Source organism: Grammomys surdaster, unplaced genomic scaffold (genome assembly GCF_004785775.1).
Source record: "Grammomys surdaster isolate TR1022 unplaced genomic scaffold, NIH_TR_1.0 134, whole genome shotgun sequence".
NCBI lineage: Eukaryota > Metazoa > Chordata > Mammalia > Rodentia > Muridae > Grammomys > Grammomys surdaster.
The window spans coordinates 2,355,244-2,380,978 of record NW_021604592.1 but is presented as its reverse complement, the minus strand read 5'-3'; the positions used below and the strand labels follow the sequence as shown (position 1 = coordinate 2,380,978).

Here is a 25,735-nt window from a genome sequence, read left to right as displayed (position 1 = left end):
CTTTCTTTCTTTCTTTTTCTTTCTTTCTCTTTCTTTCTTATCTATTTATTTTCTTTATGTGTTTTTTTTTGCTATTTTATTTCTTTACTTCTCAAATTTTATCCCCTTTCCCAGTTTCCCCTCTGGAAACCCCCTAACCCATCCCCCTCCCTCCTGCTTCTATAATGGTGCTCCTCCACCCACCCACCCACTCTGTCTCCCTGCCCTGGCATTCCCCTACACCGGGGGCATCCAGCCTTCACAAAACCAAGGGCCTCTCCACCCACTGATGTCCAACAAGGCCATCCTCTGCTACATATGCTGCTGGAGCCATGAGTCCCTCCAAGTGTGCTCGTTGGTTGGTGGTTTAGTCCCTGGGCACTCTGCGGGGGCAGGGGCGGTCTGGTTGGTTGTCATCGATATTGTTGTTCTTCCTATGGGGTTGCAAACCCCTTCAGCTCCTTCAGTCCTTGCTCTAACTCCTCCATTGGAGACTACATTGTGGACCTCATGCTCAGTCACTTTTCTAGCTATACTGACACATCTGTAGTCTAATTCACTTGTAGAAAACCTGAGAATGTGCTTGCAGGTAATAGAATGAGTCCTTGTTATTTTATGCAGCAGCAACTATCTGGAATCAGTTTCGTAAAAAGGGAAGGGGTGGTACAGGAATGGGAAAGATGTTCCCTAGAACTAGAAACTGGAAGCGATTATTTGAAAACATCAATATAATCTATCACAAATAAATGACAAAAAAGAGACACTTCTCCCACCTCGCACCAGTGACTTTGGCTTCTTGCCCATCTCAGTGGAGGGAGGCGTTGCCCCAACAGCCTCAATCTTATCTGTATTTTTGACTCTTGATAATTTCTCTTGAGTAAGCAAACATGACAAATGCCTTTCTTTTCTAATTCCAACATTTTTCTCCCAATGTTGTTCTTTATTAGATAAAAGGCCTCTGAAATCCTGTTTCTCCCATTTGTTTTATCTTTACAATTGAAGGCCCTTTCCTTCCTGCACCAGTACCTTATTTTATGCTTCAATGTCAGATAGGACCTTCTCCCTGCCAAACAATGAGGATTTGAAGTCCTTATCTGAAATGAAGTGTCTACCACATTTGACGTTGCTGCTTCTGTCTTGATGATTCTTTATTTTTAAATTCTGGCTTTCCAGGGCACTATTCATGGACTTGTATGAACAATACTACAGTTCTGCCTTTAACTGTTCCTGCTCTAAGTTTACATGCTCATGTTTCCTCAAGTCTTTCCTGATCTATTTTTATGGCTTCAACTATTGCCTATTTACTGATGACTCCCAATCCTGCTTCCAGTCTCAACCTGCTCCTTGCTTTTCATACCTGTGTATCCAACTGTCCATTCGTTCAGAACACCACCTGGATGTCCTACAGGCATCTTAAAGGCAACATGTTGAGAACAGAGCTCGTCATCTTTTCCCTAAGCTGATCCCTTCTCGGTTCTTCTTTGTCTCACTTGATGTCTCAGCTCTCTAATCAGTCATGCAAGTTAGGAATCCCCTTTGATTCTTCCCACGCCTTCATTCCACAGATAAAACCTATAGATTATGCTCTTTAAAAATAGCTTGTGTTCATCCACTTCTGTCTTAGGCTTGTCACTTCTGCGCTCTTTGGAGGAGGTCTTTACCTTTTCTCATCTGACTTCTGGAAAAGTTAGCTTACATTCTAAGTTGCTTTAGTTCTCCCCATATCCCCCCTCCCTCTTTGGCTAGATGCCCTAACTTTTGAAAATAGATGTATCTATTTTTATTTTATGTGCACGAGTGTTTGCCTACAGTTATGAATGTGCAACATGTGGGCACAATCATTTAGTCAAAGTCAGGTCTCCTGGAACTGGAGTTGTGGACGCTTGTAAGTTACCATGTGAGTGCTGGAAACGATGTACAGGCTCTCTGTAAGAGCAGTGAATATTTTAAAGACGTCGATCAGGTCTTCGGTTATAACTTTTTCAGAAAAAACAATACTACCACCTCATTCTTTCCTGGAAGAGTTTCAGTGGCTGTTCACTACCTACAGGTTTCAAGGCTAAGCTCTTACCATGATTTGGGCCATGACTGTTTTTCTCCAGTCCTTCTTTTTCACGGATGCTCTACCACATCCAGAAGTGTTCCTTGTTCTCTGAGAACAGCAGCTTATTTCAAGAGTTTCTTCTTGTTCCATGGGGTCAGAAAGGCCTGCATACTTGGGTCTTGGCTAAGGCCAGTTTTCTACCACAATCCAACTAAGCAGGTTTGTTTTATGATTTTGTTTCCGTTTTTCTGTTTGTTTGTTTATTTTTCAAAGAGGAGCTTCATTCAATCCTCAGACCAGATCCTATACATCTTTTGGTGTAATCACTATGGCCTCCACGTATCCTTAACATGCTACTCTATATATTGTGCTATATGGGTTTTTATAACTTACATTTTAGTAATATGAGACTAGGCGCAAATATGCCTTATTTATTTTTACTTTCTACTGTTTAGCTCAAGAAATGGACTCACTAAACAAATGCTGGATGATTGCCTCAAAGAATAAACAGGATTGCTGTATTTGGAACAGAATAGAGGGCAAAGGCTTAGAAGAGCATGCATATGTAAACAGGACTTGGTAACCAATTTGTTTGGGTTGTTAACTGGTAAGGAAGGATAAGCAAAAAACACTAGTTTGTAAATGGCAGTACAGGCCATACTAATGGGAACAAAAATTCAAAGAGATTTGAGTCTTATCTTTGAGGACATATGACTTAAGAGATTTTCTTTTTTTAGTTCTGTAATGCATTCTCCAGCTGATTTCCTAACAGTAGTAAAGCTCTTAAAGTACTTAAGAGCATTTTCTGAGAATATTGTCATAGCAATTTATTCTGAATGCTTAGGTTGTGCTAAACTATCCCTAAAGAAGCAATAGTAGTATTCATATCTTGGAGGTAACCAACCCCTGTGTGATTGGACTTAAAGGGCAACACAACCTCCCCAGGGGGAAAACCATGAAAGTTACTCCAAACCTATCAATTACCCAGGGCTGGTGGAGTCATGGATGTTAGAGAAGAAACATATTACAACTACTTTACTAAACCAGTATAACTCCTAATTGTATTCTAAATGCTTTTCCTTGTACTCACAGATAAACTTCTCTTTGCAGCAGATAGAGATCATTACAACATGCCACAACGATCAAAATGCAGAGACCAACCAATCATGTGGGCACTCAGACCAAACAGACATATCTACAACACAACCATCCAGCTAATGCTTAGGGAAGATCATGGAAGAAGTGGGTGGAAAGATTGTAAGAGCCAGAGAACCAAGAAGTTAGCTATGTGATTGTTTCTCCTAGAAATGACAGGGAACCTACACCTATGACCTCAACAACAGAGTTGCTTAAACAAGACCTGAATGATGACAATAACACCAATAGGCACAGTAAAGTGGAGAGTGAAAAATATCACAGGACTCCACCCCTAGACAAAGAACTACTCGATACTATTGACTGTAGAGAGAGGGAGAATAAATCTTCCCCTAGGGATGAGCACCTAATTGGTCATCCCTAGAATTATGCATATACAACCTGCATTAAACAGACTTAGCAAGTTGTATTTATACATTTATACATTTGTGTATATGTGACAATACTAATTAGGGGTGGGGAGTTGTAAATTTGGAAGTAAGTGAAGAGGGCATAGGAAAGGGGGGGGTGGAGAGAGGAGAGGGAGGAGTAAATGATGTAATTATATTTAGTTTTTAAAAATCACAAAAAGAAAATTTATGCTGCCAGTTAAATTCTGGGATTTTTTTCATATCAGATATGTATTCATTTTATTTGTTCTTTTTCTTCCTTCAAAAGTTATTACTGTAGTTTTAGACAGATGAACGTAAGGGGTTTGTGTGTGTATGTGTGTTAGGTATGCGTATGTGCATATATGTGGAAGAAATGTGGTTATATGTGTGCTTATGAGTGTGTGTGTGTGTGTGTGTGTGTGTGTGTGTATCTGTGGTACTGGGGATTTAATCTAGGGTCTCATGCACACTAGGCAAGTACCAAATTTTCTGTCACTGAGTTACATTTTCAGCTCACAACAGATATTTTGTATATTTTCAGTCCTCCTCATTCTGTTTAGATGTTAAATCTTGAAATGTGAAGGAGAACGAGAAAGAAATATTTCTAAGCTCCATTATGTTGTTTATCCAATTAGGTCAAATAATAAAGAATCCTGGAGAAAATGTCTCTAACAGAACTAACACACTTTCCTCTTTCCTTTCCATGTCTACATACCAAGGCAACCCATTGGGTCTTAAGCCAGATGCTTTCTTTCTGTTGCTCGAGTCAAAAGATGCAGTCATATTTGCCAGACATTGAAGGTATTACATAAGGACTGCACAACTGGTTAGACTAATTAATAACCACCCAGCAATTTCTGTGGGTTTGTCCTTTTTGCAGCTAGGTTTGGGCTGATATTTCCGAATAGTTTCCAGGTCTCTGCTTTTCACAGAAGATGTTTGCTATACAACGGACGGCACCATCTGAATCCTCTGTTGGGCAAGAGTTCCCAGGATTCTGTTTGTTGTCCTGCATAAACACTGAGAACACAAGATTCCATTCCCACCCATAAAAAGAAACACCTGCTTTGCCAGTCAGTGAAGACTTCTGAGTCAAACTGCATACACACTATTTGGAAACAGCTTATAGGTTCATGGTGACAGTCTGTTCTCTTTTGGTCCCTTCACAGACAAAAGAGGCTTTCCAAGACCGTCACTTTCACCTGTGACAGGCAGAGTTCACAGAAGTGGGTTTCCCATGTCGGCAGTAGAACCCTATCCACATAGCAATGAGATGTTAATTTTTCATTGCAATGCTTATATCAACTCCCCAAAAGTATCCTTCACTGTACATGAGCATTGGTTAGTTGAGTATAAGAAGATAAAACTCTTGCACCCAAATTCTTGACATTTCTTGTTTGGTTTTCTTTTCTATTATTTTCAGGTGAACTTTTTTTTTTTTTTTTTTTTTTGCTAGTCTCATAAGACATGAACATAAAGCAAAAGAAGATAATAAGCAGAATTTTTACATTTCAATATGTGATACTATAGAAAGATTCTAAAATGTCAGTGTCATTATGAGAGATGGCCTGAGTACCAAGGCTTCAAAATGCCCTTAAAGAATGATCATGCCTGACTTTAATGGGAAGGGAGGGAGGCTTGATGCCCCAGCATAAGCGGATGCGCTAGAGGGGTGAGGTAGGAGTAGGTGAGTGGGTTGAGGAGCACCCTCATAGAGGCAAAGGGGAGAGGGGAGAGGGAGGATTGGATGGGGGGTTTGTGGAGGGGTAGCTGGGAGGGAGGATATCTTTTGAAATGTAAATGAATTAAATGATTAAAAAAATAAAAAAGAATGATCATGTCCATGATCAGTGAATGAGTTTGAGAAAGATGATCTCATCAACTCCATGTTACAGCCACAAAGGCAAATGCCCCGGAAGTTGATTTGATTGCAGTCCTGAGAGCTTGAGTTTGGACCACGGCACTTGGGAATCAGCTGACGTCATCTGTGGGAGACGCGCATGGCTTGCCATCAAAACCTTAGGAGTATCGTCAACAAAACGCCATGTGTGTGTGATGGCTGAAGGACAACATCATAACCTCATAAGTGAAATATTTTACCTATCGTGTTCAAATCTTTCTTTTGTAAATTAAAGAGAGTTTCTGCTAGAAGTAATTATAAATCAGTATTCTACTGTGGGCAGTTCAAAGAATCTGTGTGTGTGTGTGTGTGTGTGTGTGTGTGTGTATGGTTTTTAAATTCCAGGACTATTAGTGTAAACGGCAGGAGATATATGTAATACAATCATGTGGGAAGGACATCTTCTGTTTATAATTGGAGCTGTGTTCTCCGTCTTTGGAGGACAATTTCTTGTTAGTCTTTCAGAGCTCTAAGGCGGAGAAAGAAAAGCACGCTCCCTTCCTCCAGTGTACTAACTGAAGACACATTATGTAAACATAAATAAGTAAACATTTTCTAAAAAGAGGTTTAAAAATGTATGCTGTTTTTCAAAGTTCCCATTTCCCTTGAGTTTGGTGATGATTGGCTTGCTTTTGTGATACACCATGATCCTGGGATGGTTCATTGTGTTTTGTATTGTTTGTTTATTTGTTTTTCTCTTCTAAACTACTCAGGCTTGTATTTCTAAGCATGTAGTTTTTATAAATAGGACACATACTCTATGGGTGATATATTTTCTTGTGGAAGTAATTAGACACACAGTGTCCTACAACTTAAAATCTGTTCTAAAACAATATGGCCAAGTTTCAAGCTGATAGTTCAAAACTTAGATGTTTCCTACTGTGGCTTCTGGCTCTCACTTCTCTGAGATTTAGTGTCACTGGTCGCTTAAGAAGATGATGTGGATCTATTAGCACAGCATAAAGAACAGGCACTGTCTTAATGGCTTTTGGATATTTTGAGGATCTGGGGATAAAGATGGAGTGACGTCATCTAAGTAAATAAACAGGGTCAGAAATAATTCCATCTGACTCGTCAGCTGACTAAATGTATTCTGGATTGCAAAAGGAACCAAATGAGGAAGACCAAATGGAGAAAATCAAGATCTGATGGGAAGGTAAATTGAGGTACCCTTCCTCTGAGTGCCAGCAGAGTCTCCAGGGACCTGCATTCACTCAAGGGTTAACAAGGGAGCTCAGATTCCAAGTGTGGTGTGGCTGTTTCTTCTGAACTGAAGCATTCCCAACTAGAGGGAGGTGGGTGATTCAAACAACTCAAGCAGCTAAGAAACTTCCGAAACTCAAGAATCCCAGAAAGCTACAGGATTCTCAATTACTATCTCCAATCAGCAGTGACCCTGTTGGGGATGGGGAGGAGACTATGTTAGAGCTGCCAGGAGGTTGAGCCAGGCACTCTGAGAATGCAATTTCTATGATGCATCACTCGAGTTGGGTGAGCTTTTAGTATCCCGAGTCACATGTTCCCGTAAGTAACCTTGCCCTGATGTTTCTGGGAGGGCGGGGGGAAATCTTAATAAACTCACTGGGATTTCAGGTGCAAGGGATGTGTGAAGTTTTTTGCAGAAGGAAGCCCTCTTCAGACTCCCTTCCTGCCTGCAACCATTGACGATCTTGAGTTTTCCATGTCTGAACACTGACTTCTAATGCCTCATTTCACAATGCTGGTGGCCGCTTAGTCTCCTTTTCACTGTAATTGTTTCTCATGTGAAACAACACAGGCAATACGTTAAAAGTATAAGATAAACAAGCAAACAAACAAACAAAAACCAAACCCAGCAACCCAAAGCTACACAGCTCTGAGAGCCTGTGCAGACAAATACCTCATGGAAATGGCATCCACAATTGCCCTGCAGAAATTCTTTGTGTCGTCCCATTGTGATAGCGAATGTGTCTACTACTTCATAGCCATATTTTTTGGCAGCTTCCAGAATGCTCAGATTTTCTTTATATAAATTCCGTACTTCACTCTGCATTGCCAAGCAAGAGACATAGGGCTTTTATTAGCTGAGGATTATTTTATGCCTTAGTAACTAAAAAAACATGTTAGGTAAACAGCATCTTCTTTTATCAAGACTGGTTGTATTGGAGATGAAATCTTTATCAATTTTAAAAATAAAGATGTCCTCTATTTTTTCTCAAAACATCAGCATAACTAAATGAGTATCTACAGAGATACATAGTTTTGAATTTTTCCTTACCTATAGACAATTAAGTTTACTGCTATAAATGCATTTAAACTTCTCAAATTGAAAACTGGTATTTGACCATGAGGCAGACCTTCATTTACTTAGATTCTCATTTAATTAAGCCACTCGAGTATTAGCTGACACCTGATTTTTGCTTAGCTTCTTGCTAAGGACAGAATGGAAGGGGACATGGTGTGTGGTCTGTGCTTGTAAAACACAAATGTTCTAATTGGAGAAATGAATATATCCACAGCTAATAAATCCTTTATTGGGGGAAACACATCTTCCCTGCCAGGAGAAGTGGAAAGGCGGCACTATGACGCCTCCAGAAAAGACTCCAGAAGAACTCTGCTACATGGACATGGAGGAGGAGTGTGGTTTGGGGGAAGCAGCAAACCTGAGGGAGGGTTCCAGCGGTTGCTTCTCTGGATCACGTTCCTCCCTCCTTTCTTACTGTGTTGCTGACTGGCTGAGGTTCTAGCTCAAGTCCACCCTTTCCAGGAGGGACAGCGTCATCAATTACTCCAAGACCTTCCCGTGGCCTGGTTTAGTTTCTCAAACCCTGCCTTCAATGTGAGACTGCCCTTCCCTTGTCCAGCCTACTTGCTTCTCCTTTCATATCAGACACTGTGTTGAATTCAACCTTCAATATGTTGGCTGTTCAGTGGCTACACGGTGAAAACTGAATGAAATTCTTTGCAGCGCAGTGCAAATGCTTCCTGTCTACTCCCTGGGACTTCCTATTATTTGTTCTATGCATTTCCCCAGCACATCCTCTTACTCCATTAATCCTCCCAACTAACACAGGGAAGGAATCGCCATCCCCTTCCCCATCTCTGAAAGGTAATGGGAATGCTTGATTTTTTTTTTTATTAGAAAAGGCAAACAACAGCAAGATAAAAGAAGTGGTATGCAGCAACATGGTATGTTTTTCTGCTGTCTCTGCAGGTCTCTGTGTGCTTAATTTAAACTTGCACTCAGAGAAGAGTGTTTTCTTTAAGATAATGTCGACGAATAGAGAAACCTCATGAAGGGTTGGCCCCAGGGGAAGTGACACTAAAGTTGACACTTGACAGGTGGTTGGAAGTTACCCAGGTGAGGTTAGAATATGGTCCATGAAGACGAAGCATTGATCTAAATGACTGGAAGTCACTGAGAGCATGGCACACTTGGTGTGTGTGTACACACAACCTTCTTCTCCTGTGCACGCATACCTATGCTCTGCTGGCAAGGAATGAGTATACAAAGCAAGCCAGAGGCCCTTCTTGAACAGCTATGAGAGTATATGGTAGAGTTCAGAATAATGTGCAGAATCACTGGCCATAGTACCCGGTTCCTTTCTCTTCTCTACCTGTCTTCTTCCCACCTTTTGTCTTCACTGTTTGTAAAGACTGATGAGCTATGGGGGCAGGTGGAATCTTAACCGGGGTCCACAATAGAGCAAGTGCAGAAGACACGCCTGCTGCGATGAATGGATAGGCGCTAACAACCTAAATGTAAATGAAGGTCAGCAGTACTAGCAGCTGTGAGGACCAACGTCATAACAGGAATGTCTGGGGGTATGCGATGCTATTTGAGTCTCTGGAAAGAATCGCAGCCTATGAGTAATATTAAAAAGGCTCCAACTCCTAACTGACAGCATAAAACTATCCAAGTCCCTTCTCCTGATCTTCAATGATCCTAAATCCTTCTATTGACTAGAAGTTAATGTCTCAACTTGCTTTAACTTACCCAAGCCCAAGATGTCCTCACTATGCGGGATTTGGAGTGTTAATGTTGACTACAGTTCTCCTGTATTACAGGATACTTGGCATTTGGGAAAACAAAGCTTCTAGGAAGGAGAGGGGGAATCCTATGCTTTGTGCTTGTAAAAGCTAGATAGGCTCAAGACAGACTCAAAAAGCAATCTTAGCTTGCTTACATATCAAACGGACAGTAAGCGCTTGAACCACGACTCTGCGCATGCGCTTGTGGATCCACCTGGGCTAGTCTCTGTGCTTGAGTAGGAAGAGCTGCTTCTCTGACGTGCAGATATCTTTCTCTTCTGTGCTTATTTGCTTATTTTCCTATTTAGTACTGAGACAAATTTACTATGTTTAAGGACTGGCTAGAGGCATCCAATGCCTTTCATTAGTGGATAGCCAACTTGGGGAAAACAATGATCAAACACACACACACACACACACACACACACACACACACACACACACCACTTAATATACTGTCCTCCAAGAGATTCACTGTTATCGATAACTTCATTTTGTGGTTTCAGCATGAACATGAAGAAGGGAAAGTATCTTAATATATCCTCTAACGCTTTTCATCTACACATTCAGTGCTGCTTGGCACAGCTTAGGTTTTTTTTTTTCTCCCTCGAACGCAGCCCATAATTTATAGCACATTTATGGGCTACAGTCTTCTGGTCTGCAGGAAGCGTTAGGATGTATTTGGAATTATACTGGGTTTGATTTTTATGGAGGCTGATGGGAATTGTAGAATGCCTGTTGGATCCTTTGCTATCAGGGATCTTAAATTCACGAGGCCTAAGGAGAAATGGCCTCACCTGTGTTAAGTAATGCACTCCATCTGCCGGCAGGTGGAATCCAATCCCCAACGTTTTGATGATCACTAGGATATTCAGCAAGTTTTCCCTGAATAAAATGATGAGAATTTTAAAGTCACAAGCACCTGATGCATTTCTACCTGCTTGTTAATGACATCAGCATATATGACAGAATTCTTTTAGAATGTGAACATTTATATAGAACTAAACTCCTATTTTATTGATTTTTCACATAATAAGATTTTCTGTAGACAGAATTTTGTGTGCTCATGGATATTATTTAGTAATGATAATAATCTACCTTAAATATATTTGTTACTTTGTTTCATCTGAAGAATCACTTATATAGTAATGAGAATGCTTTAGACAAGGTTATCAAAACTTTCAATATACATGTATGTTTGTTCTGAGACAAGCTCTTACTCAGTAGTCCCTGTCTGATTTGAATTCACTATCCTCTTAGGGTAACCTTGGAAATGTTTGAATTACAGGTATGTGCTACCACACCTGACCAGAAAATATGTTTTGATCTCGGAGAAAGTTTAAATTAAAATGCTAAAGATCCCTGATTAGACATAAAAACATTTTAAACTGCAAAATTCGCCTTTAGGTTTTAATTCTAAATCCTAAACTTGCCCTTTCAATAAGCCCTGGATGAGGCTTGGTTATGAAAACGGCCCTTTCAAAGAAAAGATGAAGACATCGATGACAGTGGCTGCAGACAGTTACCTCTTTAAAACCTTGTGAATAATTTGCAGGTGATTGGAATTAAGCCACTGGACACCACCAACAACCAATACCGTCTGGTCAGTATTCTCGAGGGGCTGAGATCTGAAATCCAGAAAGAAAAACAACACATGTTGCTTTCGAACAGATGGTAAACATTTTAACTGGATCGCCTCACATTTCAATGAACCATGTCTGGCTTCCTGATCACAAGACTTCCTTGTCGTTTGCAGTTCATTTTCAGCCACATTAGTGGGTATCTAAGCTTTTCAGCACATTCAATATACCGTGTGCAATTATGACGGCACAATGGTGGCATTTTGCCATTCATAGTAGTTCCATTGTACCTTTGCAAGAGATGTTCAAGTGCTTTCTCAAACGCTGGTCTCAATGAAGGGCTTATCCAGAACTGGGGATAATAGGAGTAACTGATCGGAGTCTTCCCATCATTGACACTGGGGTAGAGTTTAGTGCCATGCAGCTTCTGCCACTCCTGAAGCGTGTCATTCAGTCTCTCAATTAGATAGTACATCATCCCTCTGTTGGTGGAGTCTCCTATGAAAAGAATCTGTAAAGAAAACATATCTGTCATCATCAGGTGTTTGCATGGTGTATAATAAAAATATTCTAATAAATGCTCACATAAACATATCTAATTGAAGGCTAGCCCTTAATAGCAACATCTCCCCCATCATAACATCCCTCAAACTTTTTATTTATCTCTTCCATGTTTTTAGTAATGATATCATCTCCTGATAGACTAGTTAATGTGTAAAGCATTCTTTTCATGTTATTTCCAATTTTTCTATCTCCCTTATATCCATCACTTTAATTATATTCGTCTAATCAGGTAACAAGATTTACTGACATAGAAATCCATGTTGTACTGTAGAACTCTGGGGATACTTAGGATTTTCAATCTATGTTTGATAGATGTGCAAACTCAGAACCCACTAAAGTAACTCCATAGAAGTAACTCCACAGAAAGTATGCCATTACTTAAAGAAAGAAAGAAAGAAAGAAAGAGAGAGAGAGAGAGAGAGAGAGAGAGAAAGGAAGGAAGGAAGGAAGGAAGAAAGAGAGAGAGAGAGAAAGAAAGAAAGAAAGAAAGAAAGAAAGAAAGAAAGAAAGAAAGAAAGAAAGAAACACACACAGGACTGGGGTCTTTCTGAGCAGTGTTTCTCACCCGACTTTGCACGTCCTAGTGGCATTTGTTTTTCAGTGAGGTCTGTCATACTGGCAGAACAGCCCAGCCTCAGGTTCGTACTACCTCAAAGCTGTACTGTTGTAAACCCACCACTCACTTTTTTTTTGGTACACCAACTCATTCAGCAATCTCTTATTTCCATACCCAAAATTATATCCACTCACCACTGCCTACAGAGTCAATTTTGAACTATTTGGGTTCAGCTAACAGTGACTGAGACTTTATTGCTTAATAGTCTCTGTTCTGTGGAAATTGCCACAGATGGGAAATTTGAGACCTGGGAAGACTGGGGTCATAAATCTCATAAATAGTGAACCCAAGACCCAAACCCAGGCTTTCTGACTTCAAGCGCAGGTCAGCGGCCTACCTTCTCATTGCATCTCCTCGTATCAGTGGGGCAGACTTAGGCTTTCTCATGGAACATGATTTGTATCCGACAACATCTGTTTTTCCCTTGTGCTAATCCATCTGCCTCGAGAGTTCTTTCCTAGACAATCCTGCCTGTCAAGCATCAGAACCAACAGAAATGGCTCTCCTGACAAAGGTCTCCCTTAGTCTCGCAGCTAGAGTGACTCACTCTGTATTCTGCAAGTCCATTACATTTTAGCTTCATTATAGATTTTATCAAAGGCTATGTGATGCTATGGCTACTTGCACATGTATCTTTCCCACTGTATCCTACCAAGAAGTATTTGAAAGGCAAATTTTGAAGTCCGCCTTCCCTCACAATGCCATGTGTACATGTGAAAAGTACTTAGTGACTTGAATGTAATATGACTTTCACCATAGACAATTGCCTTTGAGTGTTTTTGGATGAGACTTAACTCATTCTTCAGTTATTTTTTCCTCGTTGAGATTTGGTTTGTCTCTTAGTGATGCACATATTCCCTCTGTCACACTTGGAACCCCACACACTGTCACCAGTTCCCATAGTCACACCCACAGTGAATTTACTAAGAACCTGCAAAGGCTACTATTTTCCACAGTCTGCTGAGGTACCTCTGCGAAGAATCCTAGAAAGCTGCTCCAGATGCAATACTGTTGTCAGAAATGTGGTTACTAAATAGAAGGGCACAGCAGACTCCCCTCTCACTGATGATCTCAGTCAAATTTCACTGAGTGGAAATATTCCAGCACAATAAAATAGTGGAATAAATCCAATTGATTCTTGCTGGGCTTTGCATTTGGTTTTATGGTCTAAATTTTTGCTTAAAATAAAAAAGATTTAGTTTGAGCGGTGGAGATTCAACCCGGATCCTCACTCACGCTAGGTAAGCATTCTGTCACTGAACTATTCTAGTCCCTTCCTTACTTTCCATTGTGAGACAGAGTCTAAGTTGCCCAGGTTGGTCTTTAATTTGCTGTATAGCCTAGGCTTGCCTTGAGCTTGTAAACCTCTTGATTAAGTCTCACCAAATGGCTGGGATTACAAGTTTGTGGCACCAGGTTCAAGAGACTTCTTGCTTTTCAAGAGGACTTTTGAGTCATCAGGAAAATTCTTCAGGAAGTAGCAATGACTTACCTCTTTCTGTATTCATTTACTGAGGCTGTTTACCACAGACAGAGTAGCTTCAACAACAGAGATGTTTTGTATTCATTTCTGGAAACCAGAAACATAAATCCAAGGGGATGACAAGATTATTTCCTTCTGGAGGACTCTTCAGCTGGTAGATGATGATCTTCTCTGTCTTTCCCTGGTCTTCCTCTGCACATTTGTGTCCTAATCGCTTATGTAGACTCTGTCCATCCTGGATTTGGTACTTCATGTTATCCTATTTGCCACTTTAATGGTCTTATGTCTGAATATCAGAACTTTCTGGGTTACTAGGCCTTAGAAGTTCAGCATATGAATTTGATGGCAATGACACAAGTCAACTCAGAACACTAAGTTGAGAATCATTGAGATAGAACCTTTTGTTATTATGTTAAGATAGGGGCTTTATAACATTTGGACTGGCCTCTAATTCATGATCCCCCTGTCTTATCCTCTCAAATGCCAGCTAAATAAACTAAAGATTTTTCATTGTTTCTTTTTCATTTCTGTATTGAAGTTAGTCTTTCCCAGGAAGTCAGTAACCCTTGCACTAAGTATCTCAAGTATTAGGTAGCTATACTGTGGATTACAGAGAGATGTGGAACCTCAGACAAGTCAAAGAAATTACATCTTACAGCAAGAACATCACCCACACATCCAGATTTCCAGTCTTTTCCATGTGGTTATATCTGAAGCCCACCAAAGCACATCAGAAGCAAATTAGCCCTATTTCAAAATTCCTGGGCTCTACTCTTTACTAACTAGATAATATTTTAAATAAATTGTGTTTCTTTTACAAAGGTTTGTTTCCTTGTGTGTAAATTGGAGGAAGGAACAGCACCACAGGGCTTAAGTGAGATGTCAAATACTTATTAATGGCAGGCAGAGAGTATAATATGAATGTATGCTGGTATCAAAGCATGAGAAAGACGAGCATCACATTTTATGTTTCCAGTGTACATGAGCACACAGACAAACATGGCAGAAGTAAGAAGTCTTGAAGCCCCAGCTGGTTCTCTCCATCCTCAACAAGCCAACTATCACTGAAAATCAGAACCCTGGCTGGAGAATTGAAGCAATGATCCTCTACTCTGAACACTCACTGGGGCACTGGAGTCTCCATAGCAGATTGGTAACCAGTAAGAGCTACATGCAAATTGGTAGACACTGTAGGCTCCTTGATTAGCAAACAAGTTCTGCTACACATTACTCTTTAATGCAGGTGGTGCTAGATAGTTGTCAAGATACAGGCCAGGAAAGAGTAGTCTGGAGGGTTATTTCATCCAAGCCTTTCCATTTAGGAAAGGTTAGAAATGATAAAATCTAACTAAAACATTCAGCCACGATGTTAAAGTTGTTCTGTCAAAGAAAAAGCTTCACCAGAGGTAAGTTTGTGTTCTTACTAAGGAAATACACTTAACTTCAATCCATCAGCTCATTCGGTACACAGAGCACAATTAAGCAATACTATGAATTACAGGCTGGTCTTTAAGTCAAATGATTCATCTTTAATCTTTATGCATTTTAGATAATTCAGTTTTGTTAAATGACTGGAGGAAACAAGTTATTTACTTTAAAGAATACTTTTCATTTTAAAAGGCTTACATTACCATAACAAATATCTGTATCTGTCTATTGAGTTAACAAATAACCCTCCACCCCCCCCCATGAAAACTATTGCCTTACACTGATGTGCAAAGATATTGGTTGGCATAAGAATTCAAAAAGAAAAAAGTAAGAATTTATAACAACAATCAACTTTGGTAATAAAACGCTAAAATAACTAGCCTCTAACCCAAATTTAAAAAAAAAATTAAGAACTCAATGATCTTATGGGGATCTGGTAAATAAACCACTTCATGCATTGCTAAGTGCCAGGAAAGTAGACCTTTTTTTGTTTGCTTTTACTCTTTTGTTATACTCTTTAATTTTTAAAAAATGATTTGTTTTTAATTTATGTTTGTTGGTGTTTTGCCTGCATGTATGTCTAGGGAAGGTGTTAGATTCCCTAGAATTGGAGATACAAACAGTTGTGAGATGCCTTGTGGGTGCTGAGAACTAAACCAGGTCCTTTAGAAGAGCAGTCACTAGAGTTCGTAACTGCTGAGGCATCTTTCCAGACCCATTTTTCTATTATATAAGTCTGCAGTGACTTGATTGGCACAAAAGTGTGCCCAAGCTAGTTAACTAGTTAAGTTAAAGCAGTTGTTTTGTTTATTGGGCCCCACTGTGATTCTTAGGAGCCTCAAGACTGAGAAGCAAGGTTCTCATGAGGTAAATGTCCATCTGTCAATGAGACAAGGGGCCACTCAACTGTGATATGCAGCTGAGACAAGTGAGATGGTTAATAAAGTTTAGGTCATAATGAAAATCTAGCTCAACTAAATATTTCTTTGTAAATTTTGATATGGTTATAATGAACATTTCCCAATTATTCACTTTAATTATATTGGCTAAGCATACACAGTCAAGTTGCTATTTGACGTAAAAATACGTGTAACATGGAAATTTAAGCAACCCACTCTCAATCACACAAAACTGGGCAAGAAAATAAAAACCAAACAGCTGTTCAACGGCAGATAGATTTATTCCCTCTACCTAGGGCCAATAGTCTCTACTGTCACTTTCTACGGCCTCTCAATGAAGGAGGCCATCTTGCATAAGTCACTCTTAACTGGATATAATGAAGGGGAATATTCATGCCTTCTTGTTCACCCCAATTATTGAGACTAACAAGAGACAATGAGTTATGTAATCCTTATGCAATTCATGTGTCACTGAAGACATTGTAAGTCTGCCAAACTCCAAAAATTTAAACACCCTAATGTCCAAATCCTATGTAACTTGAAAACACTACTTAAAATTTTGCATGTTAATCAATGGAATAGAATCAAAGACACAGTCATAATTCTATACACCTAGAGACACCTGATTTTTGAAAAAGAAGACAAAAATTCACATTAAGAAAGGATAGCGTCTTCAATGAATGGTGCTGGTCAAACTGGACTGGTGTCTATAGAAGAATGAAAATAGATTCATATTTATCACCCTGCACAAAATTCAACTCCAAATGGATCAGTGACTTAAATACAAGACCAGATACTCTGAACCTAGTAGAAGAAAAAGTAGGGAATAAGCTTGAATTGATATAGGACAAGCTACTGATAGCTTTGGCTTTAAGAACAATTCATATATGAGAACTCCTCAAGCTAAAAGGAAAACAAAAACAAAAACAAAAAACTTCTGTACAGCAAAGGATATCACAATTTGAGCCTATAGAATGGGAAAAAATCTTTACTGATTGTACATCTAATAGATGGTTAATATCTAGAATATAGAAAAAGAAGAAGGAGGGTGATGATGAGAAGGAGGAAAAGGAGGAGGAGGAGGAGGAGGAGGATAAAGAGGAAGAATAAGAGAAGGAAAAACAACAACAAATCAAACAGCCGGAAAGCAACCCGTTTAAAATTAGTATATAGAAAAAAGCAACAGTTTTTACAAGTTGAAACACAAATGTCTGAGAAACGCTTAAAAAAAGTCAATGTTCTTACCCACCAGGGAAATGTAAATTAAAAACACTTTGAGATTTCATCTTCCTCCAAGGATAAGTAAAACAAATAACATCAAATGCTTGTGAAGATGCAGGGTAGGGGAACACATGTTTTGCTGGCGGGAATGCTAACTGAAGTAGCAAATAAGCACTGTGGAAATCAGTGTAAAAATTCCTCAAAAGACTGAAGATTAATCTACTACAGGATCAGGCTATACATCCCTTGAGTGTACACCCAAAGAACTCTGCCTCTTGCTGCATTGATATTTACTCATGATACCTCGAAATCAGAAACAATCTAGATGTCCACGAATTGATGAGTGGATAAAGGAAATGTACATTTACTGAATGGAATATTACTCAGCTGTTCAGAAAAATGAAATTGATCCATATAACCACAAAGGATAGGTAGCTAGAAAAGGATCAGGGAGGAGGAGAGGATCCTCCAAGGATGGGAAATACAATAAAATGCTGTAAAAAGATAAAGGGGAAAGTCCAACAGGAGGATTGAATGGGAGAGGAATGGGAGGGCAGGATAAAGCGGGAGTATGGGGAGGGAGAGCTAACGAAAAGCCTTTTGAAAAAAATCTGATCAACTGTTTCTGTTTATCAGCCATGTATAAATATTTTTCTTTAAATATTGTGCATATTGCTAAATATAAAAAATGCAACCTTCTCAGTATATTTAATGTCACTTGGCTCTATGTGTTTTCAGGGTGACCATTTGGTATTAGACAAACAGTTGTGCTGGATTGTTCTAAAGGAGGGACACCACCAACAGTCCTACCAAGCTGCAACATCTATTTCCCTCTCTTAATTGGACTCTTCTTTCAGACCTTTTCTTTCTGGTTTGAAACCTGAGCTGTTTTCAGCTGACAAACAAAGCAAAGCTCTTTAATTAATTTGATTTTTTCCCATTATAAATCTGTGATATTTCTAGACTACTTCACATGATGAGCACAGAATCCTGCTGACCCATGCTTATCAAAGTTCCACTCAGTTTATTGAGAGATGGGAATCAATTTGTAGAAATACAGTTATGATTAACACGCTAGTTTTTCAATTGATTTTACTTTGATTCACCATAGCTATTATTATTATATATCACAAAACAAACAAGTACATAAACACAGATGAAATAATGATTTGGGTAAAATTAGTTTAAAGTTTTATAGGCGTTCCACATTTTTCCACCCCACCCTTATATATGAATTTCTCAGCTGCTCTGATGCTTGTTGCTTTCCCATTGAGACATCATCCTGTGCTTCTTCTACTCAACATTGCTGAATCGAAAGACAACACCTGATATGTGGTAAGTCCAGCTCTGTTCATTTGCCATCAAGTGAGTCTCTTGGTTAAAGTTTCTGGAAACTTGAGCTGCGTTTGAAATCTTAACTGGGTAGTGTCCGTTCCCTTCCCACCAGGTGGGCTTGCATTTCCATGTCCAGTGTCAGCATTCACCCGTGTAAACAGTAGAGAAACCGTAACAGCAGAAAGGAATTTAACAAAGCGACTTGGAGAATCTAAAGGGAGCAAACTGTTTCTTGAGGGTCTAACTATCCCATTATTCTCAGTGGGCAGGTTAAATCCTGTTGCCTTTATATCTGATTCTTTGGATAAAGAAAACTCAACATGTCCCTCAAAGCTGAAGCTTGCTAGGATTAGGACTCAGAAGTCTGCTTTTCTTGTAATACAATATGTTCAAACTCCTTTAAGGCAATAGTTAAACTTGTGGATTTTCATTGTTAAGGATCTGAGGTTTTCATATGGATTAACAGTCTTCAGGTTGGTAAGGCTAGTAAAAAGGGGGCATGCTTCGATATGGTCTCACTTCCGTGTAATCCACACTGTAGGGAACTGAAATACATGTGAGCACGAGACCTAAAGCCCACCTTTGTCTATCCCCTGCACAATCCTGCCCCATTATCTACTTCTGCCATTTGTATCGGTTCTCTCAGCAAGAGAGAAGCAAGTGACCTCCTGGTTTGAAAGATACGATGCTCACAGTAGATGCTCTTGAGAAAAATGACTATGCCTAACTATTTTCCTATCTCAATTGAGCGATTTCAAACTAACATGACAGCTATCTGGCTGTTAATTATAAACACTTTCTCTCTAGCTGCCTGTCTACTTTATGGCAACTTTGTCAGACGGTCCCCGCATGGATCTATCTAGTGTTTGCCTCTGGGCTTTGCCCTGCCTATATGATTTTCACGCATTGAACACTTCTCTTATTAGTGTTTACACTTGAAATCCAGAACTTTGAGGGAGCATATGCTCTGCTGGAACCGAGTCTCAGCTCAGCAAACATGAGATGGACGAATGAAAAATGTGACGTCCCACAGTCAGAACACGGGAAATGATCTGTAGGACTCCGCCCTGCAGTAGCACTTCAGGCATAACAGGCAGTGCAGGGTTTTGCAGGCAAGGAGCAGAAATAATAGACAAACTCAATGAATAGAGCTTAGGTACAATCAGGATGTAGCTCAGGTTTCCTGGCTGCCAGTCTGAGGATCTTCCTACCTCACGTCTTGCTATCCGTACACACATGTGAACTATGTTTCTGAGCAGCGTTGCCAATGTAATATTTAGTTTTGCTAAAGTCTTCTTTAATATTTGACACAGTAGAGATAAATTTCATGTATTTTAAAAACTAAAATGTGTGTTACTTCTTTTCCTGCTTTGTATGTACGTAGTATAAGTGTGGATGTGTGTTTTGTGTATGTGCGTGTGAATGTGCATAGAGGCCGGAGGGTGATGTCCCATGTCTTCCTGTCATGTCTTCTTCACCTTAGTATATCTTAACTCTTACCTGTTTGTTACACCTAGATGTTTTCCACGTACATCATCAGGTTTGTATGTTTATATTCGTTTTATACTGATAGGAGTGTTTGATAGATAACCTAACCTATTCTTGCATTGCCTCTCAGTACTGAGTTTTGAAATTTCACGGAACAGCCTCTGTCTTCCTGACTCATGCCCTTCTGTTACAGTCCCCAGACCACTATGAGGTGACTTCTGATGACCTGCTGTCATAGTCCCCAGACCACTGTAGGGTGACTTTTCTGATTCTGGTGATGCCACTTCGTTGCTCAAAATGGAGAATGCTTCTCTAATGTACATAGCTATTATATACAAACTAAGGGAGCATTCTGGTGAACACATCAGTCTGCAGGGAAAATGTCCATGTGAGGGCAAGTGCGAACTGAGTGTGCTAAGTCTAAGGGGCACATGATGGTAGGCCCTCTGTGCTCTCCTGCCAGTCAGCAGGCATCTCCTCAAGTCACTTGAATATAAGCTTTGATTTCTCTGGTTTTATAATAACCAACATTTCTCAGTAACACAAAAGAAAATGTCCCCCTTTCACCACTTCTTGTAGAGTTGCTGATAACCAGCTTTGTAGCCAACTGAGACAATGTTACAGACTGTTTATGACTAATAAAAATTCATATATCAACATAGTACAACCCACTCTGGCCATGACAGGTGGAACTCTAGGTAGGTGACAAGTTTAGACTAGGTGACGAAGGTAGAGTCTCTATGGTGGTGTTCCCTGAATGAAAAGAGGATGTGACTTCCGCACCTTTTCTCTCATTTGTGGACACGAGAAGGCAACCAGCAGAAACTGGAAGTGACCTCAGACTCCCCAGTCCAGAAACTCCTCTATTTGAGCCACCCAGTCTATGATATTAGACTATAACATCTTTACCTTTCTAAACAGGTGATGCATCTACTGTGGAGGGTTATAGCGTACTTATCATTTTACAGATGGAGAGAGGAACCTGAGAAACAAAGTCACATAATTTAGCTCTGTATTTGCATCAACTGCTTTTCAGGTCAATAGACTGTGACATCTTCTTGGCGTTGTGCCCAGTACTCTGGATTCTGAGGTTGGAATGGAATTTTGAATAGAGAGCTATCTGGCTGGTGTTACAAGGGTGATTGTCACCGCTATACCACTTCAGTTCTCTTATACAGTCCATGCATGGCCAAAGTTGGTGCAGTGACAGCTGCTCACATGTTTTACCAGTGAGCTCCATCTCTGGGAGCATTTAATTTTCTCAAGTAGACAACACACATAATATCTACCTCATAAAGTTGTGATTATGAATAATTAAAATTTTCATTTATTCACTTATTCAACAAATATTGATTGATGGTTGTAGAAAATTTTAAGTCCAATCCAGGGTTTCTATCCCACCTCGATCATTCAGTTCTCAGATAAAAGACACACAACTTTTACTATTTCTAATAAGCCTTAAGCAGCGTAAGAGCTTGGCAGATATCTACCCTCTATGCTATTAGAATCTACTTTCCTATCTATAACCCCCAAGTTATTACTTATTATGTTTCATTTGGGCTGCTCTTAACTCCAATTGGCCAGCCCTCAGAGCTACGTTTTCATGACCCACCTAACACATGGTAGCTTCTCCTCCATTCGCTTCTTCTTTCTCTCTGGTCAATTTCTACTGACCTCCAGCCCAGAAATCCTCAACTCTACCTGTGCCTCTTCTGCCCCGCTATTAGCTGCTGGCATCTTTATTTACCAATCAGAAATAACTTGGGGGCAAGGTCACATAGCATCACTTGGTTCTACTTGGGACTCTCTCATCTCTCAGGCAACCTGGCCTTGATGAACCAGTATTAGCATTAGGATACAAGCAGCATCAGGCCAACCCGCTACAACTGATTGATGATGCAGGGGATTAAAACCAGAGTCATTATATATTTTAAGTTCATACTTTCCCACTGAGCTTCAACTCCACTCCTACTAATATTCATGAAATAATTACTATGTATCACAAACTATATGCATCAATTAGGTTATTGTAATGAATCAAACACACCCCTGACCCTAATGAAGTTTAGAGCCTAGTGGGTTTTAACATTTGAGAGTTAGTAGAACTGTTCCTTACACAGAAAAACAGCTCACTTAATATTGCTGACAAGTTTCTACACCAGCGTTTTCTTGCTCTCCCTTTTACAAATGAAGTAATACTGCTTCTTAATTATTGGTCATGTTCTCAATCTTGAGCATTCCTCTCCTTCTGTTGAAATGAAGAGCACATTTATCTTCCTGCCCTAGCCCGCCCCTCTTCACATTCTTCTTAGGCTAATTACTAACAGAAAATTTGGCATGCATTCCATACTATGCTGTTTTTAAAATCAGCTTTTGAAATGGGCCTGCCCATATGTAAGAGCTTACACACGGTGCAGGAGGATAAGTCCATCTGACGAAAAGCACTTTGAAAATCTGGTTAAGATTACTGACTTGATGTCAGCCAAGCATCTCAGCCTCTGTGCCAGTTTTACATGTCTGAAGGTTCTGCTGGGCTCTACCTAGTCAGAGTACGCCTAGCAAGAAGAAACTGTATGGCCAAGACATCAGCTTAGGAGCCCCAGTAGAACGAAAGTCAGCCTGCTGAGCTCCAAATGAGACCTGCCCAGGAATTTGAGAGAAGGTCAGCAAGGTTAGAGTGGACACATAGCACTGTGCCCTTGGTAAGTTCTAGAAGTGAGTCCTGCGTGCAGGGGCATTTGGCTCCTTGCACTGAGCCATAGACTTCTGTTTCAGCAGTGCTGTATGCTAGAGCTTCCAGAGATGAGGCCGGCTGCTCCGAGTTGCCCACTGTCTGTTGACATGACAAACTTCTAACAATGCATGCTACAAAAACAGCACGGAATTGGGTCAGCACAGCACATGGTTTTAATATCCTCCATCTGCCAGATAGACTGAATTGGAGAAACGTGACCACTGTGAGCAAGAATTATTAAAGATCATTGGTGATAATGTCTACAGGTGGTCCAAAAAGCCAAGTGACATCGAGTTAGTTTTCCTTTAACTGCAAGAGGGCAGAAGTTGGTTTAGCACATGCAACGGTCTGGCTTCTGTGCTGCAGATGGCAAGAAGCCCAGGCTTTCCTGGCTGACCGAGGAACCTACCTTCCTTCCTTTCAGGCACTGCTGAAGTTCTGGCTTGGTTAGAATGTCATGTTGGCAGTTGTGTGGTTGCCAGGTTATTTCTCTCCAGTCACAGGTTCTGTTGTCTGAACAAGTAAGGCAAGGCACAATCCACTGGCCTAGAAAACATAGTAAGACTTTGTTTGGCCTGTGAAACTACTGGTGAACCTACACGTTGCAAGTATAGAAGTCAATGTCATCAAACTACAGAAATGAAAATGAGAAGACCATTTTTATCTAATAAATCCAGTGGGAAGTTGACTGGCATGGCCTCCTGCTAGTCAAGCCGAGGAATAACATGATGGCCTGTTGTGAAATAACACTGTTCACACTGGATTCCAGGGGTGGGGAGAGTTCCATGAAACCTCCTGAATCCAAAGGAAACCGGTGATTGCTTGCTACTCAACCATTAACTTACTTTTGAGCTTCTATACAGCTAAGGTTGGGTGGGAGTCTCCAAGTTGTCAGTAGGCCTCGAACATTTATAAACCTAACCCGTGACTAGGTTACCAGTATGATAACAGACATATTCACTGTGCTCAAGAAATTTAGACACAAGAGAGATACAACAGTATTTTGATAATTTACAGTTTTCAAGACTGATTATTAGTCCGTCTTGATTGATGGAACTTTGAGTGTGGCTATTTTCATTTTTTTACATAGCTGTGTCCTCTTGGTTTCCACATAGCTTAGTTGAAGTGAGTAGTGTTCTCATATGCTTAGTGAGAGGATGACAGAGTTTTGCTGACTTCGGATTAATAACGAAAAAAACCTATTTATTCATTTGTGGGGGGATACACTGCAGGTAGAGGTTCCTTACAACTTTTGGGAACTGACTGTCTTTTCACGCCACACTGAGGCAGCACATTCTCATTTGTTATTTCTTTTGTTGCATTGCTTATTCCAGGCTCTATGGTTTGGAAGCTTCTGGGAGAGTCTCCTGTTCTTTCCTCTCTTCTTTCCAGAGGAGCTCCAGGATTACAGCCCTGCAGCGCCAGGTCAAGCTTTATTGTGGATTCCAGGGACTGAACTCCCCTTTTTTAGGCTTGTACCCCCTGAGCCATTTATCTCTCCAGCCTCAAGGCAACATTTTTAAATAAAACTCTCTACCTTTTCTGAGTCTGCATTGTGGTGCTGTTTGCAAAGTCTCTAGTGTGATATAAATTGCAGTGGGGAGAATGTCAACCATCCGGACATGACTAGAGTACCCATTCCATTCATGACCTCAGGGTCAGAACTGTGTGTGTGAGTGTTGGTGTATGTTGAAATGATTGTAAATAATAAACTATAAAGAGAAATATAGTGGATAGCCTTGACAGATCTGTCACTGAAAGAGATAAAAGTGGCAGCATATTAGGAGAAAGTAGCTAGGAGGGGGAAAAAGGCTATGAGGAAACTATGAATTGTAAGAAAAGAGAGGAGCATCAGAGTAACATTAACAGGTAGAGTGTTAACCAAAGCAGAACAAAGCACTAAAATTTCAAAGAACATCGGCATATCTGTCTCCTTGCCACATTCTTCTTTTCTTTTCTCTGGTTTTTAAATGCAAGGAGAATATCAGAAAATGGCCTTATCTGATGCCTACCCACCAGCGCTTTGTCTTTCAGGACTAGTCACCGTCACTTTCAGTGTATTGTAGCTTCAGGAATCAAGTATCTATTGTGGTGAGTGAGGTGTTAGTGTTGGGTACTATGACGTTATGGGTACTATGACGTTAAAATGTCACGGGAATATAAAGATAGCTAGTCATATCTATACATGCCAGTCGTATTTAAGAGACTTAACATATTAACTTGTTTAAGCCTCAGAACGATCTTGCCATCTCTCCAGCTGGAATTCAGGAAAATGGATACTGTGTGGATTTCCACTGAAGAGGCAGTGGAGGGAGGATTTGAGCAATTTTGAGCAATTTTGAGCAATTCGGGGGCCCACACTTTTAATTATAATGCTAAATCTACGAGAAAAGCAGTGATGTTCAAATCTGAGGTTTACCATGTACACATTAGAGATCACAACAGTATCTTAATAGGTGATACAAAATTGAGTATCTGTGACGGTGAAATCATTCAGACTAGTGAGGCACACACATCCGCAGGCTCTGCCTCCTCCAGCTAGCTTGTGGAACTCAGTGTTGATTGCAAATCTCACCCAGAAAGCTTTTTAAAATTCTTGTGCCTAGGGTGTACCCTAGTGCAACATTAAGTATGAGACTTAGCCATCTATATTTTCGAAAAATGCTTTCAGATGGTTCCACAGTGAAGCCAAGGTTGCAGCTCACTGTTTCAATTGGACAAATGACTTAATATTTTCATGATTAAATTTACTACTTTATAAGGAAAGTATGCATAGCACCTGCCATGGTGTCTGGCACTGAGCTGCCCATAAATAGATTTTAGTCCTGTGTCCTGACCACAAGTATGCCATGGTGGTTCATAATAAAGTGAAAACAGAAAATTCTGGAAATTTCATTAGATGTAAACAGGACTTTCTTGCAAGATGA

The 25,735-nt window shown here is 40.1% G+C and overlaps 1 protein-coding gene across 1 annotated transcript in view; it reads right to left on the bottom strand.

Moving 5' to 3' along the window:
* Window positions 1-25,735, bottom strand: part of Cped1 (cadherin like and PC-esterase domain containing 1) — a 255,612-nt gene that overhangs the window by 13,491 nt on the left and 216,386 nt on the right. Inside the window, exons 17-21 of the mRNA XM_028762605.1 lie at window positions 23,218-23,354; window positions 11,331-11,551; window positions 10,987-11,088; window positions 10,258-10,345; window positions 7,329-7,475 (exon numbers count right to left, since the gene is read on the bottom strand). Of these exons, the coding sequence (XP_028618438.1) occupies window positions 7,329-7,475; window positions 10,258-10,345; window positions 10,987-11,088; window positions 11,331-11,551; window positions 23,218-23,354 (695 nt within the window). The remainder of the gene's footprint in view (window positions 1-7,328; window positions 7,476-10,257; window positions 10,346-10,986; window positions 11,089-11,330; window positions 11,552-23,217; window positions 23,355-25,735) is intronic.